Below are 14957 nucleotides of genomic sequence, written 5' to 3' on the forward strand. Positions count from 1 at the left end.
TTCAGGATACAAGTACAAGATTAGATTAGTCTCGAAATTAAGAAAAAGCGAGGATCACCCATTAATCTCGATATCCACCTTTCTAAAGTTTTCAGCTCAGATGAAATTGCTTGACATACGTTGAAATCGAAAATTTCAAAATGTGGTCTCTGGTGAAATGTTACGACCAGATAATGGATTCGAAACTTAATATGAGGATTTTATAAAAGCTTAAAACATCTATTTCAAAAGGCACACGAGAATATTCTACGAAATACATTTATGTCTCAAGCTTGTCAATTCAAATCTTCCATTTGATGGTGGTTTTGGTTTTCTCGCACGCTGATCCAAATGTCTTCTGTTGGGGTTTTATCAGGCTTCAAATTCTACGCGTGTCGGTATAATTTCTCCTGCGAATGCAAAGAACTATAAGCTAAAAGTTTTCATTGTTTACAGAGTTGATGTTGATTAGGTTTATTAGATAATAACCTTCCAAGTGTTTCCTTCACTGCAGACTTCAATTCTTCCTTGATTCCGTAGAATGAAAGCATGTAGATCAGTATATTCCTGAATTAGTTTAAAGTCAGGTCAGGAACTATCTTATTTTTTAAAGAATAATTATTGAAATTTCAGTGGTATTCACCTTCTTGAATTGAACTAGATACAATCCCTCAAGAGCAACAGTAAAACGAAGTACAGAAACGATACATTCAGTCGTCCTTAGATTCTTTCTGTCTGCAAAATAATTATTGGTAATCTAACGTTTAACACAAGTTAGATTTAAACCATACTCGAGAGATTTTCCAGACTAGGAGTGTGCAGTAGACCACTGTGAGATCCTGTTAGATCACTGTGAGATCTTTCATGAAGCTGACTGAGGTTTAGTCAAAGATAATATATATATATAGATACGCTGGCAGGTAGAAACCTCCTTCCTAAATTGCTTGTAGCAGACAACTAATTTTTGTACCTCTGAGAAAAAGTGCAACGTGAGACATCTATAGCAAATTGATTATTTTCTATATTCCTTTCTCCCCCTGCTGCCATCTGTAGGAAATACGCATTTGTGTTATATAATCATGCAGTACGCGTATTGCATCCTGTATAGTTCAAGTGTTGCTATCTGGACCTGTTTGACCAATAAAATTAAATTTCTAGGTAACACAAACATACAGTACGCGTTTTGTTTATGTTATGATCAGATCAGTTGTACTTTGTCGTAGATTCGATGTACTTTTATAGTCATAATTTTTATTTAAATTGCGTAAATTTACGTACAACTTTACATTTTAACTTTGTCTAGTCAAATTCCTACCTCAGTTTTATTTGCATTGATTAACTTGTTTCATTAAGTGCAATATGCAGTATACATTGTTAATACTATAGTACGCATTTGGTGTTATCACGCTTAAACAAAGCGATAAATTAGCAACAATCCAGAGGATAAAATGCCATGCGTACGACAGAGAAGGTGCTGATTGCACTGTTTCTCAAGACCTCAAAATTTCTACCTGCCAGCGTATCTATATATATATTATCTTTGGGTTTAGATGGGTGAATATAAAATGTAGTATAAGGTTCCTAGCTCCATTCTTTTTTCCTCTCAAAGTTCCGGCAGTCATTACATTTTTAACTGATACATTTAGTGGATTTAAAAACTCAGCAATATGCAAAAGATCTAAAAAACTTTATATTTAACTTTTAAATTGAAATTGTGTTGAAATGACTAAACTTTTAGGGGAGTCCGCCTCAATAACTAGACTGGACTACACCTATTTTTCGTCCGGACCACATAATTTTCTGTCGTTTTCTTATTTTACTTCTAAACTGCACTTTTTATGGGATTTTTAGAATCTACAACTAAACATTTACATTTTTTAGCAGGGGACGTAGCAATTTGTTTTGAATTGCTTGAGGTATTTTGAAATAAAAATGTCCATGAACTGTTCTATGCCTACTGTATCTTTATAAGACGAGCGGAGGAAGGCAGGCGGCCATAAGCCATAACATATTTCCTTCCATGCAACACATTAGCTTTTTTGTCTTCCAGGAAGCCATGAGCCACAACCACAGCATTTGAGTCTTCCGGCAGTTATTTCGTTTTATATGATTTAGTGCAACTGCATTGAAATTGTGATTTTCAAAAATCCAGCGACGTTTTGCAAAGATATATATAAAGATTTTTATATTTAAGTTTCAAATTGAAATAATGACGATTCCTTTTAATGTAAACTTCTAAACTTATTTTCCATAAAAATAAATTCAATCTTACCTCTTAAATGGCTTATTTTAAACAATAAAAATGATGCTCCATATCATACTCTTAAAGTTCAAAGGGCGCCCATAACCCAAATTTGCACTATTTAACAAGAAAATTGCAAAATAGAATTTGTTTTTGTGGAAATCTGTAATGCTCAGGTAATGATAATTAATAGTGATTTTTCTCAACGTTTTTTTTTTTCATTGCGCAAAATGATGTAAAGCGTTTATAAACTGAACACACAGTGCATTGATCTTTAATAAACTTCTAAAATTTCATAAAGGTATCATCTTTCGCGAAATGCAGTAGGATTATTTAAAATTGCAAAAACGTAATAACTGCAGGGAGACAGATAAACCAAAATATACTATTTTAAACCATTATAAACAATATGACGTGACTCAAAATATATATAAAATACTTTAAAAAAGAATGTAAACAATGACGGATGAAAATAGAAGTGTGGTGTAAATATAAAGTAAAAGCTAAAACTATAGTTTTTCTGACTGATAAACCTACAACTTGTATCAATAATGTTAAATTTCACCGGAATGCATTCTGATCAGCATGCAGAATGCATTCTGACCATTAACAATAAATAATAAGTTCCATTTTATATACCAAAATGTTAGTTATTCATATAACAGAGAGGTGCATGATATTTAAAGTAAAAAACACTAATCTAAATCCAGTCAGCTTTCAATGCATGTTTGAGAAATATGTGTAAAATGTTCTTCTTTTAGCAATATTTAATTAGTGATAGATTATAAATATGGAGCAACTTCATGAATATGTAATTTTTAATAAAGTTTCTAATAACATATTATCTAGAGTTGAAATTTGCCCATCAGTTCGTCACAACAATTAGACATTTATTTAATCTTTAAATTAATTAATATTTGAAATATTTTTAAGTTGAATAAATAAAATGTTCCCAGAAAGTGGGAATGAATACTTTTATAAAGGACATTTTTTAATCACATTACTTGGGTAGAATGTTAGATGTGCAGCTGCCTTGCCTCTGGGCTACTAAATTATTTTTATTTTTTCAATTGTCATTTTAAAAACATTAGTTTTATTTCTTTGTTTACGACTGAAACAATACATGATTATGTAAATTTACAAGTTTCAATTTTATCTATCCTTTTATTACTTTCGGTAGTTAACCACCTCTACTAGTGACTACTCTAGGATGATCATTCTAGATACTTTTCGGTGAATCAAAGAAGGTTTTCGGGGAAGTTATTTTTTCTTGTCTGGTTAATTGGATCCATAATCTACCAGATTCTTGATGTAAAATAGAACTGGGATGTATAACTGTAACCCGTCTACAGACAGGCTGATGATGAAGGACTCTTCTAGGCCAAGTACGGAAGTAGAACATGTTTCTTTCAAATACTTAAAAACATTTTTAATAATTTTTTGGCTTTTGTAAAAAAAGGTGAAATTATTATCTTCTTTACTTTTAAAATAATTTTTTTTTATGAAGTGAAATGCGGTATAAAAAAACTTAAAAATTCGTTTTTTATCACGTTGAGCCATAGTGCGCCCCTTCAACTATTCCTGAACAAATAAGACAAATCATTTGAAGAGACGAGAAATGAATTTTAAATAAATATTCCAACATCAGTCACCTGAATGTTAATTATCTATACAACTAAAATATTTGAATAATTCCTGTTAAGAGTTTTACAAAGATTTAATCATCCATCCCCAAATTAAAACAAGAGGAACGAAATAGTACCCTTTCATGAGGCATGTCCGATTTACCACGGTACCCTTGTGGGAGATAAAGTCGTTTATCTAGCTTGATAAGTGTGTAAGTCTAAAATTTCTTCATATCTTTGAAGCAAGAAATGCGCTAGTCACTTTTGCAAAGAAACAACAAATGAAATAAACCATGTATTCATAATTCATGTTTTAAAATACATTAATTATCGAACATGCCACTTTCTAATAAAAGGTCGTGTTTAATTCTTTTTCAGTCCCTTCAGGATAAAAAAGAAACATCTCAAATTGAACAAGTTAAATTTACTAGGAGGGCCTAAATAACGTATTCTATATAATAATATAATAAAGCTCTTTGCTATATATCTATATATATTTAGCTATAGCCGGCCAAACAGCTGAGCCAATTAAGCTGTTTTTTAGGGAACCCTTGAGTACCACGGGGCTTACATGGGTACAAAAAATTTACTTAGATTCTTTTTCAAACTCTATTTATTCATCTTTAACTTTGAAAAAAAATGTTTCTAAAATTTCACGAGCAACGTCGGACACTTCAGCTTGTTACAATAACGTAGGAAATGTTCTGTAAAAAGCATTTAAGAATAGGAAATTACTGGCACGCAAAATGTCCGGCTTTTATTTAGTTTTTGCAAACGACACTTTGAATGATTGTATTTTAGACACTTGCCTATCAAATTAAGATTGAATTAATCTGCAGATTTACAAAAGGAGGAAATCAAGCATTTATCTCGAAATCCACTGACAAAAAATTTCCAGCTCTGCAACCTGAACAGCTAAATTCCAGTTTCTCCTCTTCAATTCTTTTTTTCTGGTAGGTTAGTTACAAGATATAAAATGTAAAACGTTGTAAAAATCTCAGGGCAATGGTTTGTAAATTTATAAAACATTTTACTAAATTAACTATTTATTTTCTGTAGTTAATGGTACATATCTTGATTTGTTATTAAAAATGTCTAACACTTCAGTACTGTATTTTGTTCAAGTTTTCTTTTGTAAAACTTGGCAATATGTTTATCCTTTTGAGAAAATATAAGGGAGAAGCGAACCAAAACTATTATTGTTTTTTTTTGCATATATTTTCTCTCAAGGTAAAAAATTGGCAAAGTTAAAAAAAATGTAAAAATATTGCAAAATCTTAAAATTTTTGAAACTTTAAAGTATTTTGTGGGACTTTTAAATGTAAAAAAAATCCTCAAGAAACGAAGGAATAACGAAATAAAAAAATATTTTCTATAAATTTTTACAGTATATTTAACAAGAAAGGAAACTGACAAATCAGACGCCAAAAAAGCAACACTAAATATTTAAAAATAATTCATAACAAACAAAAAATATCAATGTTTACTTTTCATGTGCTTTTTCAATCCATACTGAGTTGTACACACATATTCGCATTGCCTACAAGCATGTTTTACTTCATCATGTCTACTTTCTATGTGTTGTTTCAAGTTGCCCTTTGAGGTAGCTGCAAACTCACACTGGTCACAGGGATATTTGATACCCATGTGCATTGCTTCCTTATGTAGACGCAAATGCACATTATCATGCGATGAATAATCACACATGTCACAAGGAACTCGTATTCCTTCGTGTTTAACTTTTTTGTGTTGTTTCAAAGTTGAAAAGCGTTTCCCGATATATGGGCATTGATCACACAGAAACTCTGTGTTTTCATGTGTATTTTTATGCTGTCTATAGTTCCCTTTGTTAAATGTAGAATAACTGCATGAATCACATGAATAAAGAACCGAAGTGTTGTGCATATTGTCCTTGTGTGTTTTCAAATTGTTTGCATTAGACGCAACATGGTCACATAAATCACATGGACTGGTAAATTTTTGGCTGCTTTTTACTGAATGATGATTACTTTTATGAACTCTTAGATTACTCGCTATATGTGCTACATAATCACACTGATTGCACGGAAATTTTAATCCTTTATGAAAACCGTCAATGTGTTCTTTTAACTGCCCAGGTTGTGAGGCAGAAAATTCACATAGTTCACAAGCATATCTCAATCCTTCATGCACTGTTTTTTGGTGTCTTCTTAAATTCGATGCAACGCCGAAGGATCTTTCACACTGATCACATTGTAACCGTAATCCTTGATGTTTGCTTTCTTTGTGTACCTTTAAACTTGCCAATTGAGTTGCTTTGTAACCACACTGATCACAAGAATATCTAACTCCTTCGTGTTTACTTCTTTTGTGACGAATCAGTTGGTCCTTTGAACATTTATAATCACACATATCACATTTAATCTTAATGTGATTCTTTGCATTTTTCAGACAAGCCTTAGAATATCCACACTGCGGACAAGAAGACTCCTCGGGAAGTTCGATGTGTTGTGTTAAATTCTGATTGACAACATAACCACATACTGTACATGGAAACTCTTCATGTAAACTCGTAATGTCTTCAATCTTAATTACATCGTCTGAAAAAAATGGTAAGGATCACTTATCGACGTGAAAATCTTAAAAGAGGGTTAAAGCGTGATCTTCAGATTGCTTATTCTTAAAATTTCTTGTTTAATAGTTAAGCTTCTGAACAAACAGGGTGCAGCGGGGAAGAGAGAGGCTAACTTCGTGAAATTATTCTAAAACATTTATAAATAAACCATAAAAATATAAGATAAAAGATCTAGGCATTTATTGACACTCGTAGAAAGTTCGCTGTCAGGGTTGGAAAGGGAGAGGGAAGGGGGGGGGACTTTTACCTTGTTTTGGGGTTTCTTCTTTAAACTCAATCCTTGTTTCAAATAGTTCTTCCATTTCTATTTTTATTTCTTCACAATCTTCAGAATCTATAACACCTTTCGCTTCATGGTCTTTCAGCGTCTGCTGGTTCTCATGATTCTTCCTTTGTTTCGGTTCTTCTTCGTTTTCCTTTTCAGGATAAACATCTAAAACATTATATTTAATTCTAAAGTAATTTTTTAAATGACCCCAGGAAAAGTTCTGACAATTAAATCATCACAATTTTGTTCGAAAAAAAATGTCGAAATACTTACCGAAAATCCACCAATTTCAGCAGAGTAATCAGCGCAAATTTGTCTTTTTTGGAGAACGACAAAAAAGTGACAAATTAAATAAGCTAAAATCGGAGCAAGAACAAAGCACCCTTGTAGCTTAGTGATATTTTTTCGTGCTGATATTAACATTTTACCTTTAGTTAATCTAACAGCAAATTCAGTATCATCTTTAAGCCAGGATACTCCCAGAGTATACACTGTGTTAATGGAATCAATATGTTGCTGGGCAGCATGGATCACATCATCAAACCTCTTTTGCTCCTCTCCTTCCTTCTGTATCATCAGGTTGATTTGTTGGATTAGGAGTAGGTTATCTTCCATTCCATGTTTTAGGTTAAGAATATCAATAATAATATGCTTCAATATCCGTTTGTCGTCCGTCAAAACCTTCATACTCTGATTTAAATATTAGATTTAAAGTATTGCTGAATAAAATGGATTTTTAAAAACAAATCTGCACAAATCACACGGCACACTCATTGAACAGAAATAAAAATAGAATTACAGGTTTCCATTACCCGCTACGAGAAAGGAAAAAGAAAAAATCTAAAAATTCCTGTAAATCTCGGAATAAACTAGATCTATCTTGTTCAAGGCTGCCATCTTCTGTTTCACACAGCTCCATTTTAATCTGAAAAAAAGTGTTCCATTAAAATAAATTTCAATCAGATGTCGGAACTTTTGTATGGAATATCGCTAATCTTGAACACTTGATATCGATATCAGTGTGTTTACTTCAGGGTAAATGCTTGATCTCTATATTAAAGTTATTCCTGGTATGACGACCTCGGGATATCGAAGAGGAATTAAATAAATCTACATAATATGCACAAAATGGAGATCAAAGCTTCGCAACACAAAGTGTTAAGCTCAGTAGTTTATAATTTGTAAGAACAACTCAGCTACTTGGAGAACCATTGGTTAAACTTTCGTGTTTGCGCTTTATGTGCTTTCTTAAACCATAATGAGTTGTCGCAGCATATTCACATTTATCACATAGGTGCTTGGTAGTATCATGCTTACTCTGTTTGTGTTGTTTTAAATTCCCATTGGAGGATGCAGCAAACCCACAAATATCACAGGGATACTTTTTCCCCAAATGAACTGCCTCCTTATGAACTCTCAAATGAGCTTTATCCAGCGCTTCATGTTGACACAAATCACAGGGAAATCTTAAACCCTCGTGCTTACTTCTGATATGATGCTGGAGTTCTCCTTTTGTTTTGTAAACAGACGGACATTGATCGCAGATATATTGTGCCGAGTGTCTGGCTATGTGCTGTGTAAAACTACCTTTCAAATGTGTCACAAAATCACATTGTTCACAAGAAAATTCACTTTTATTTTTAGAAATTAGGGGCTTTTCCAGATCTATCTTTATCCTGCCTAGTCCATGTTTCAAGTATTTATGATTGTGAAGTGTATAAGCTACATCTGTGACATAATCACAAAGATCACAAATCTGTTTAGTTCCATGATGCTTTCCATCAATGTGTTCTTTCAGTGTACATGGTTTAGTGGCTGAATAGTCACAGAGATTACATGTATACCTAACTCCTAAATGTACACTCTTTATGTGACGTTTTAAGTTAGCTTTAATGCTAAAGCTCTTTTCACACTTATCACAGGGGTATTTAACACCCATATGTATGTTCATATAATGCTCGTTTATGTGTCGTTTGTGCAGAGATTTATAATCACAAGTTGAACATGAATATTTAAATCTTTCAGGTTGATCTCCCCCATCGAAGTTTAACTTCGAATAGGGCTCAGATTCGTTATGCGTTGTTTTATGTGCTTTCAGAAGTTTTAATAAATGTGTTGAATAGCTGCATTGATTGCATGCAAAAGTTTTAACCTTGTGCACCTTGATTTTGTGCAGCTTTAAACTCTTTTTTGTCTTTACAACTAACTTGCATAAATCACAAGATAGAAAGCTGGGTAATGATATGCTGGTCTCAGCTTGAGAAGCTTCTGAGGAGTCTGTATTCTCAACTGAGCTGGCTTCCCGTATTTCGAGCTCTTTGTCTAAAAACGAATAATATAAAAAATCACTCTTACCCCCCCCCCCCCAACCAAAAAAGAGAAAAAATCGGCAATACATATACGATAATTAATCATCAATATCAAATCTCAAGTAAAAAAAAAATTTTTAAAAGTGGAAAATATATATCTTTATAAGATCAAAAAATATGTGCATTTAACCACAAAAACATTGACTCACGCACTACAATGTGAAATGAGAGCAAAAATTAAAATGATCTTTGTCAAAATCATCTATTTACATAAATTTTCAACGTCATATTTTAAAAAAATTACTATCTTGACAAATTTTTTAATTTTTAAAAACGGTCAAAAAACTGTTTTTTACCTTTTAAATTATTTATATCCATGGATTCTTCCTTTACAACAGTTTCCTCACCAATCTTAGGTTCAGTAGTCTCAAGCTCCTCAAGTTCTATTTTGATCAGATCATTATCCAACTCGTCAATATTTTCATCATCATCTTTATCATCGTCGGTAGATACACTGACAGCTGACGTATCTTAAAAGGCAATGATTTAATATTAGTTTCAGTCTCCCCCCCCCCCCCCCTCCTGGAAAATTATTAGTGCCACTTTGATCCGCCCTCTTCCAGCAAATTACCTTGTATAAAACTAAGAGCAAAATCAGTATCATCCTTGAGCCAGGATACTCCCAGAGTATACACGGTGTTAATGGAGTCAATATGTTGCTGGGCAGCATGGATTACATCACCAAACCCCTTCTGCTCCTCTCCTTCCTTCTGTATCATCAGGTTGATTTGTTGGATTAGGAGTAGGTTATCTTCCATTCCATTCCTTAGGTTGAGAATATCAATCATTATAAACTTCAACAGTTTTTTCTCATCAGTCATAACTTCTATACTCTAGTAACAAGCAAAGAAAACATATGTTATATTGTGGCAGGAAATTATAGCTTACAAAATACACAGTGGGTTAGGGGGGGGGGGGGAAATCATTTCGAAAGTATGAAGAAAAAATTCTTTGCTGTTTGGTAAAAATTTTCTTAAATTTTTTTTATTTATTTCCTAGCATAAATATAATTTTTGTAAGTACAAACAAAAATGGCAGTGCTTTGGATAAATGAAAAGTTGTTAGAAAAACAATTTTCTTGAAATTTTTCTAGAATTAATTTTGAGATTTTATAAATTTTGAATAACTTTCTTTGCTTTCCTTAATATCATGCAAAAGATTGATTCTGTGTTTTGAGATCGGGGTTTTTTCAAACTTCAATTCCATTTTTTGCTGAAATGTTTAAAATATATCATCAGAAGAAAAGCGACAATAGTAATATTTTATCATGTAAAAAATGTTCAATCATATAAAATGAGTTCTTTTCAATTGTATTCATGAGATCCCAAGAAAAGTTGGAGATGAGGAGGAAGCGGAAAGGTTTATCATATTTGTTAATCATATTTTCTTGTAACAGTTAAAAAAGCTAAATATTTTAAATAACTCAGGATTTTAAACAATGAATCGACACATCTACTTAAACATAGCTAAAAGTCTTAGAATCTACAATTCATCTGTTTACAATTTACTTTTGTTTTAAAAAACTTATGTAATGACAAAATTCGTCTAAGTTACCATAACCAAAATATTCGGTATTTTAACTACACATCTTAAACTAAACACTTTTACAGAGGATTAAGCTTTGCTTTACAGGAAGATGGTCTGAAACGGAGCAATTAAGGTGTTAAATGTTAACTTTTCCACCTTTTAAAATCAACACTCCAAATACAAAAAAATCTATCATTTGTGTTTCTCTTTGGTATGTTTTTTCAAACCATACGTTGAAGTGGCCACATGATCACACTCAGAGCAGGGATATTTGGAATCTCCATGCTTAACCTTCATATGCGCAATCAGTTTCCACTTTGTCGATGCTAAGTGTTCACACTGATCACAGGGATATTTTATTCCCATATGGACACTTTCAACATGTCTTTTTAAACTATTCGAACCTGTAGCAGAATATTTACATTGATCGCAGGGATACCGATTGCCTTCATGATGAATTTTAATGTGATTCTTTAAATAAAGCATACTTGTTGCTTCATAAGGGCACTGGTTGCAGGATTTAGAAATTCCGTTGTGACGTTCCATGTGACGCTTTAAATATTCTTTTGAGTGTGTGGCATACTCACATTGATCACATAAAAACTGGTCTTCACTTTTAGTTCCGTGCTTAATAGATTCGTGCGATCTCAGATAATCTGCCATCGGGGTCACATAATCACACTTAGTACAAAGAAACTGTTTCCCCTCATGAACCCCTTCAACATGTTGTTTCAGAAGAGATTTAGTTGATGCAGAATACGCACACTGATCACAATAGAATCTAACTCCTTGATGAACATTTAGTTTGTGTCTCTTTAAATTCCCCTCAACACAAAATGATTTTTCACATTGATCACAGTAATATCGCACAAGCTTGTGCTTACTGTCAACGTGTCGTTTTAAATATGATAAATCGTTTGTTCTATATTCACATTCTTCACATGAATAACGGCCCCCTTCGTGCTTAATAATCTTGTGCGTGTTTAATTCATCTATGGAACCAACAAACTCACACTCTGTACATTTTGATTGCTCGGGTTTTTTCGCTACATGGTTTTTGGTCAAATGATCTTTTATTGCATGTGATGTGCTTCCGGTGTATTCACACATATCACACGGATAAAAATACCCCCAATGGTTGCGCTGCATGTGTGTCCTCAACTGTTTACTTTTTCCGCCTACATATGAACATTGGTCACAAGGAAAAATAATCTCAGAATGAGCGGTTCGTCTATGAGTTTTAAAATCTTCTAAGTCTAATATTTCTTCGTGACAATGTGGACAAAAATATTTTTGAGTAGTTTTACACTCATCTTGATCCATCCAGACCTCAGGTTCTAGAAAATAATAATTATAATGTTTAAAGATAAACTCCAGATCTTACCTTGAAATGGACATCAATAATCCTTCAACAGGCGTATAAAGCCCATAGTGAAATTACAAAAGAAAAACCCTGGTCAAAAACAATAAATATATATATATATCTATATATATATATGAATACTAGTTGCTTAGGAACCCAACTTTGCCTGGAAACTAAACTTTCTCCATAAAAGTCAGTGCCCACTCAGTTCAGAATTTTTAAACCAAGATAAAAACCGTCTCCTAGTTCTACCAAGTTCCTTAATTAAAATTTGAACCAACTCGGTCAAAGGGTTCACTAGTTATGATTGGACATAGAAACAAACTAACTAACACAGAATACTACCTTAACTTGATATTGGATCAATAGATATTTTGAGCTTATCCTGAAGCCGAATTTAAAGAATTTCAGCCACGGCTCAAATATGGTTGGTTTCACTTAAAATTGTATTCAATTTTTCAAGATTTAAGCCGGCGCTCAGTCAAAACCGGTTTTTGTGAGATTTGAGACGCGGCTTAAATTCATTAAATTCGGACACTGGCTGTTTTTTTTGTATTCAACTATCCTAAAACAACACACTGCACAGATCATGGTTGTTTATTAAGGTTATAAAATCTAGATGCGCGGCGCTCCAACCTTGCAAGATGAGGCCCAAAAAGGGGAAGCTTAGTAAACAAAAAGCAGCTAATATTTGTACCTTTTGTAATTTTATTCATTGGTGAGATATATTCTGAGCTGACTGATCTAATCTCCAGCTCATTAATATCTATCTTTATATCTTCTTGAATATCAACATCTACAGTTATTTCCTCAGTATCTTCAATATTGTCTGCTATATACTTCTCAACTGAATCATCATTGATAGTCTCCTCTTTTCTCAACATCAAAGGATCGTCTGGGAAAAAATTGTTAAAGGATATTTAAAGGGACTGTAAAGGAAAAAATAAAGGGGGTATATCCTGAAACCTAAGCATTTTAGGAGTTGATAGAGACCCATAAGAGTTCTATCTGAGGTTCCTGTATCGAGAAATTGATATAAAGCTGTGTCAAATTTATACGAAAATTTATATAATATATAATCTTTTAGCAAAAATCGTTGGTTTAAACAGATGATATTCAGCAAATACACAATAAATCTAAAAAGGACAATATCCCAGAGAAGCCTAAGAAACTTAGGTTTGCTCCTATTGTTATTTGAATTTTAACAATTTTTCATTTTTAATAGATTTAATTGATTATATAATTTATACGTCAGTATCACCAATGGCAGTGCAGTATACTGGTCATGTGCAGCCCTGGGATCTTTACCCTAAACCCCATTTGTGTGAGTTCTGGTAACGTGATACGGGCGTTTAAATTATATTATTAATTTTATCTATTAAAAATGAAAATTTATTTAATTCAAAGAATAATAGGAGCAAATCAAAGTTTCTTAAGATCCTCTGGGATATCGTCGTTTTCAGATTGGTTGCGTATTTGCTGAATAAGATCTGTTAAACTTTAAACCTGCGATTTTTAAACGAAATTTTATAAATAGAAATTTTCGTATTTTGACACATTTTTATATCAATATCTCGATACAGGAACCTCAGATATAACTCTTATAGATCTCGATCAACTCCTAAAGTGCTTAGGTTTCAGCCTATAACCCCTTTCATTTTTCCTTAACAGTCCCTTTAAAGGGTAGTATGTATGATTCACAACGGAACTCTTAAAAACTTTGTCAGATCAAGAATGCAAGAGATATCATCTTCTGATTAAAAAGTTGATGTTTTTTAATTGTGGTTTCTCAAGAAAGTGATTTACACATTCCTGCTCTTGGAATAATGGAGGAAATTGTTAGAATTTAACAATTTTTCATGCCAGAAATTAAACGACGATATCTTCCATATTTTTGATCAAATAAAAGTTAAAATGGTATGGTAGAAGGGTGCCTTGAATTAGCAAAAAAAACTATCTTTAACAAAGCCAAAACAATTACTACCTTGGATTATTCCGAGAGCGAATTCAGTTTCATCTTTAAGCCAGGATACTCCCAGTATATACACTGTGTTAATGGAGTCAATATGTTGCTGGGCAGCATGGATCACATCATCGAACCTCTTCTGCTCCTCTCCTTCCTTCTGTATCATCAGGTTGATTTGTTGGATTAGGAGTAGGTTATCTTCCATTCCATTCCTCAGGTTGAGAATATCAATCATTATATGCTTCAATATTCGTTTATCATCAGTCAAAACATCTATACTCTGATTTACACAAAGAATGTTGATTTAAAAATAGAAACTTATATTCTATTAACTCGTCGTAAAGCAGACTGATTAATGATTGTATTAAAATATTTTTATAAATTATATTCTTGATTGTGTAACACATTTTTAAATGTTTTAATTAAATTTAAAAAGGTCTGTATATAAAGTGTCCAGCTGTAAGCACTTTTGTGTAAATCTTAGGATCGAGCATTGATCTCCATTTTTAAAATTTTATTTCTTTTCGATTTGCCGCAGCAGTCAAACCGGGTAGAGGCATGGATTCTCATGTACAAAAGTGCCCAGATTGTATATCGAGATCAAGAGTTTAAGATTCAGGATTCTCCACACAAAAGTTCATATCTTAGGATTGTTACGGATTGTTGAAATTGGAGAGAAAGTGTTGAAACAAGAATTATTTGCCAAAGTAATTAAAGACTAAGGGCTATAAATCATAACGGTTGAATGTTGCTTCATGTTTTTAAATGACATCTATTATCCATAAAACAAACGAGAAACAAGCTTACAATTGCAAGAAACCATGAATGTAAGAAAAAGGGCTAATCGAATTCGGTACAGCTGTCTCTGACCCTGTATCTATAAATTTCATTATGTTCCTGAATATCAGAGTGAATACGATCAGACGCCATCATTTTCAATAATCTTCAATTCAATTTTCTCTGAAACAAAAATAAAAATATAAAAACATAATCAATGAGCAATC

At 32.6% G+C, this 14957-nt stretch overlaps 2 protein-coding genes and 1 long non-coding RNA gene across 5 annotated transcripts; all 3 read right to left on the reverse strand.

The window, feature by feature from the left end:
- Positions 1-45: 45 nt before the first annotated feature.
- On the reverse strand, positions 46-3546 carry LOC111708143 (uncharacterized). The gene is made up of 4 exons (XR_002766595.1): positions 3521-3546; positions 623-714; positions 469-546; positions 46-389 (listed from the first exon to the last, which is right to left on the reverse strand). It is a non-coding gene; the product is annotated as an uncharacterized LOC111708143 (long non-coding RNA).
- A 1668-nt stretch (positions 3547-5214) lies between these two features.
- Positions 5215-7664, reverse strand: LOC111708138 (zinc finger protein 39). The gene is made up of 4 exons (XM_023481412.1): positions 7579-7664; positions 7157-7418; positions 6708-6893; positions 5215-6425 (listed from the first exon to the last, which is right to left on the reverse strand). The coding sequence occupies exons 1-4, from the start codon at positions 7645-7647 to the stop codon at positions 5323-5325; spliced, it is 1620 nt and encodes a 539-aa protein (XP_023337180.1). The 5' UTR covers positions 7648-7664; the 3' UTR covers positions 5215-5322.
- On the reverse strand, positions 7655-14946 carry LOC111708137 (zinc finger protein 62 homolog). Of its 3 annotated transcripts, none has more exons than XM_023481411.1 (6): positions 13972-14233; positions 12685-12882; positions 10241-11961; positions 9669-9933; positions 9394-9567; positions 7655-9050 (listed from the first exon to the last, which is right to left on the reverse strand). In XM_023481411.1, the coding sequence occupies exons 4-6, from the start codon at positions 9916-9918 to the stop codon at positions 7921-7923; spliced, it is 1554 nt and encodes a 517-aa protein (XP_023337179.1). In that variant the 5' UTR covers positions 9919-9933; positions 10241-11961; positions 12685-12882; positions 13972-14233; the 3' UTR covers positions 7655-7920. The 3 variants fall into 3 exon arrangements, with proteins under 3 accessions (XP_023337179.1, XP_023337178.1, XP_023337177.1); XM_023481410.1 differs by having other exon boundaries at positions 9669-9930; positions 10238-11961; XM_023481409.1 differs by lacking the exons at positions 7655-9050; positions 9394-9567; positions 9669-9933 and adding an exon at positions 14851-14946.
- Between the last annotated feature and the right edge of the window lie 11 nt (positions 14947-14957).

Source organism: Eurytemora carolleeae, unplaced genomic scaffold, assembly GCF_000591075.1.
Source record: "Eurytemora carolleeae unplaced genomic scaffold, Eaff_2.0 scaffold723, whole genome shotgun sequence".
NCBI classification, from domain to species: domain Eukaryota; kingdom Metazoa; phylum Arthropoda; class Copepoda; order Calanoida; family Temoridae; genus Eurytemora; species Eurytemora carolleeae.

Bases quoted from the DNA above. Each gene is read 5' to 3' on its own strand.
- LOC111708138 (XM_023481412.1), bottom strand. From the start codon at position 7,647: ATGGAGCTGTGTGAAACAGAAGATGGCAGCCTTGAACAAGATAGATCT. The intron at 7,419-7,578 runs GAATTTTTAGAT...TATTTAAATCAG, and splicing joins GTTTATTCCGAGATTTACAG to AGTATGAAGGTTTTGACGGA. The intron at 6,426-6,707 runs GTAAAAGTCCCC...CATTTTTTTCAG, and splicing joins AGAAGAAACCCCAAAACAAG to ACGATGTAATTAAGATTGAA.
- LOC111708137 (XM_023481409.1), bottom strand. From the start codon at position 14,886: ATGATGGCGTCTGATCGTATTCACTCTGATATTCAG. The intron at 12,883-13,971 runs GTAGTAATTGTT...ATTTTTTCCCAG, and splicing joins CGCTCTCGGAATAATCCAAG to ACGATCCTTTGATGTTGAGA. The intron at 11,962-12,684 runs GTACAAATATTA...ATTATTTTCTAG, and splicing joins AATGAATAAAATTACAAAAG to AACCTGAGGTCTGGATGGAT.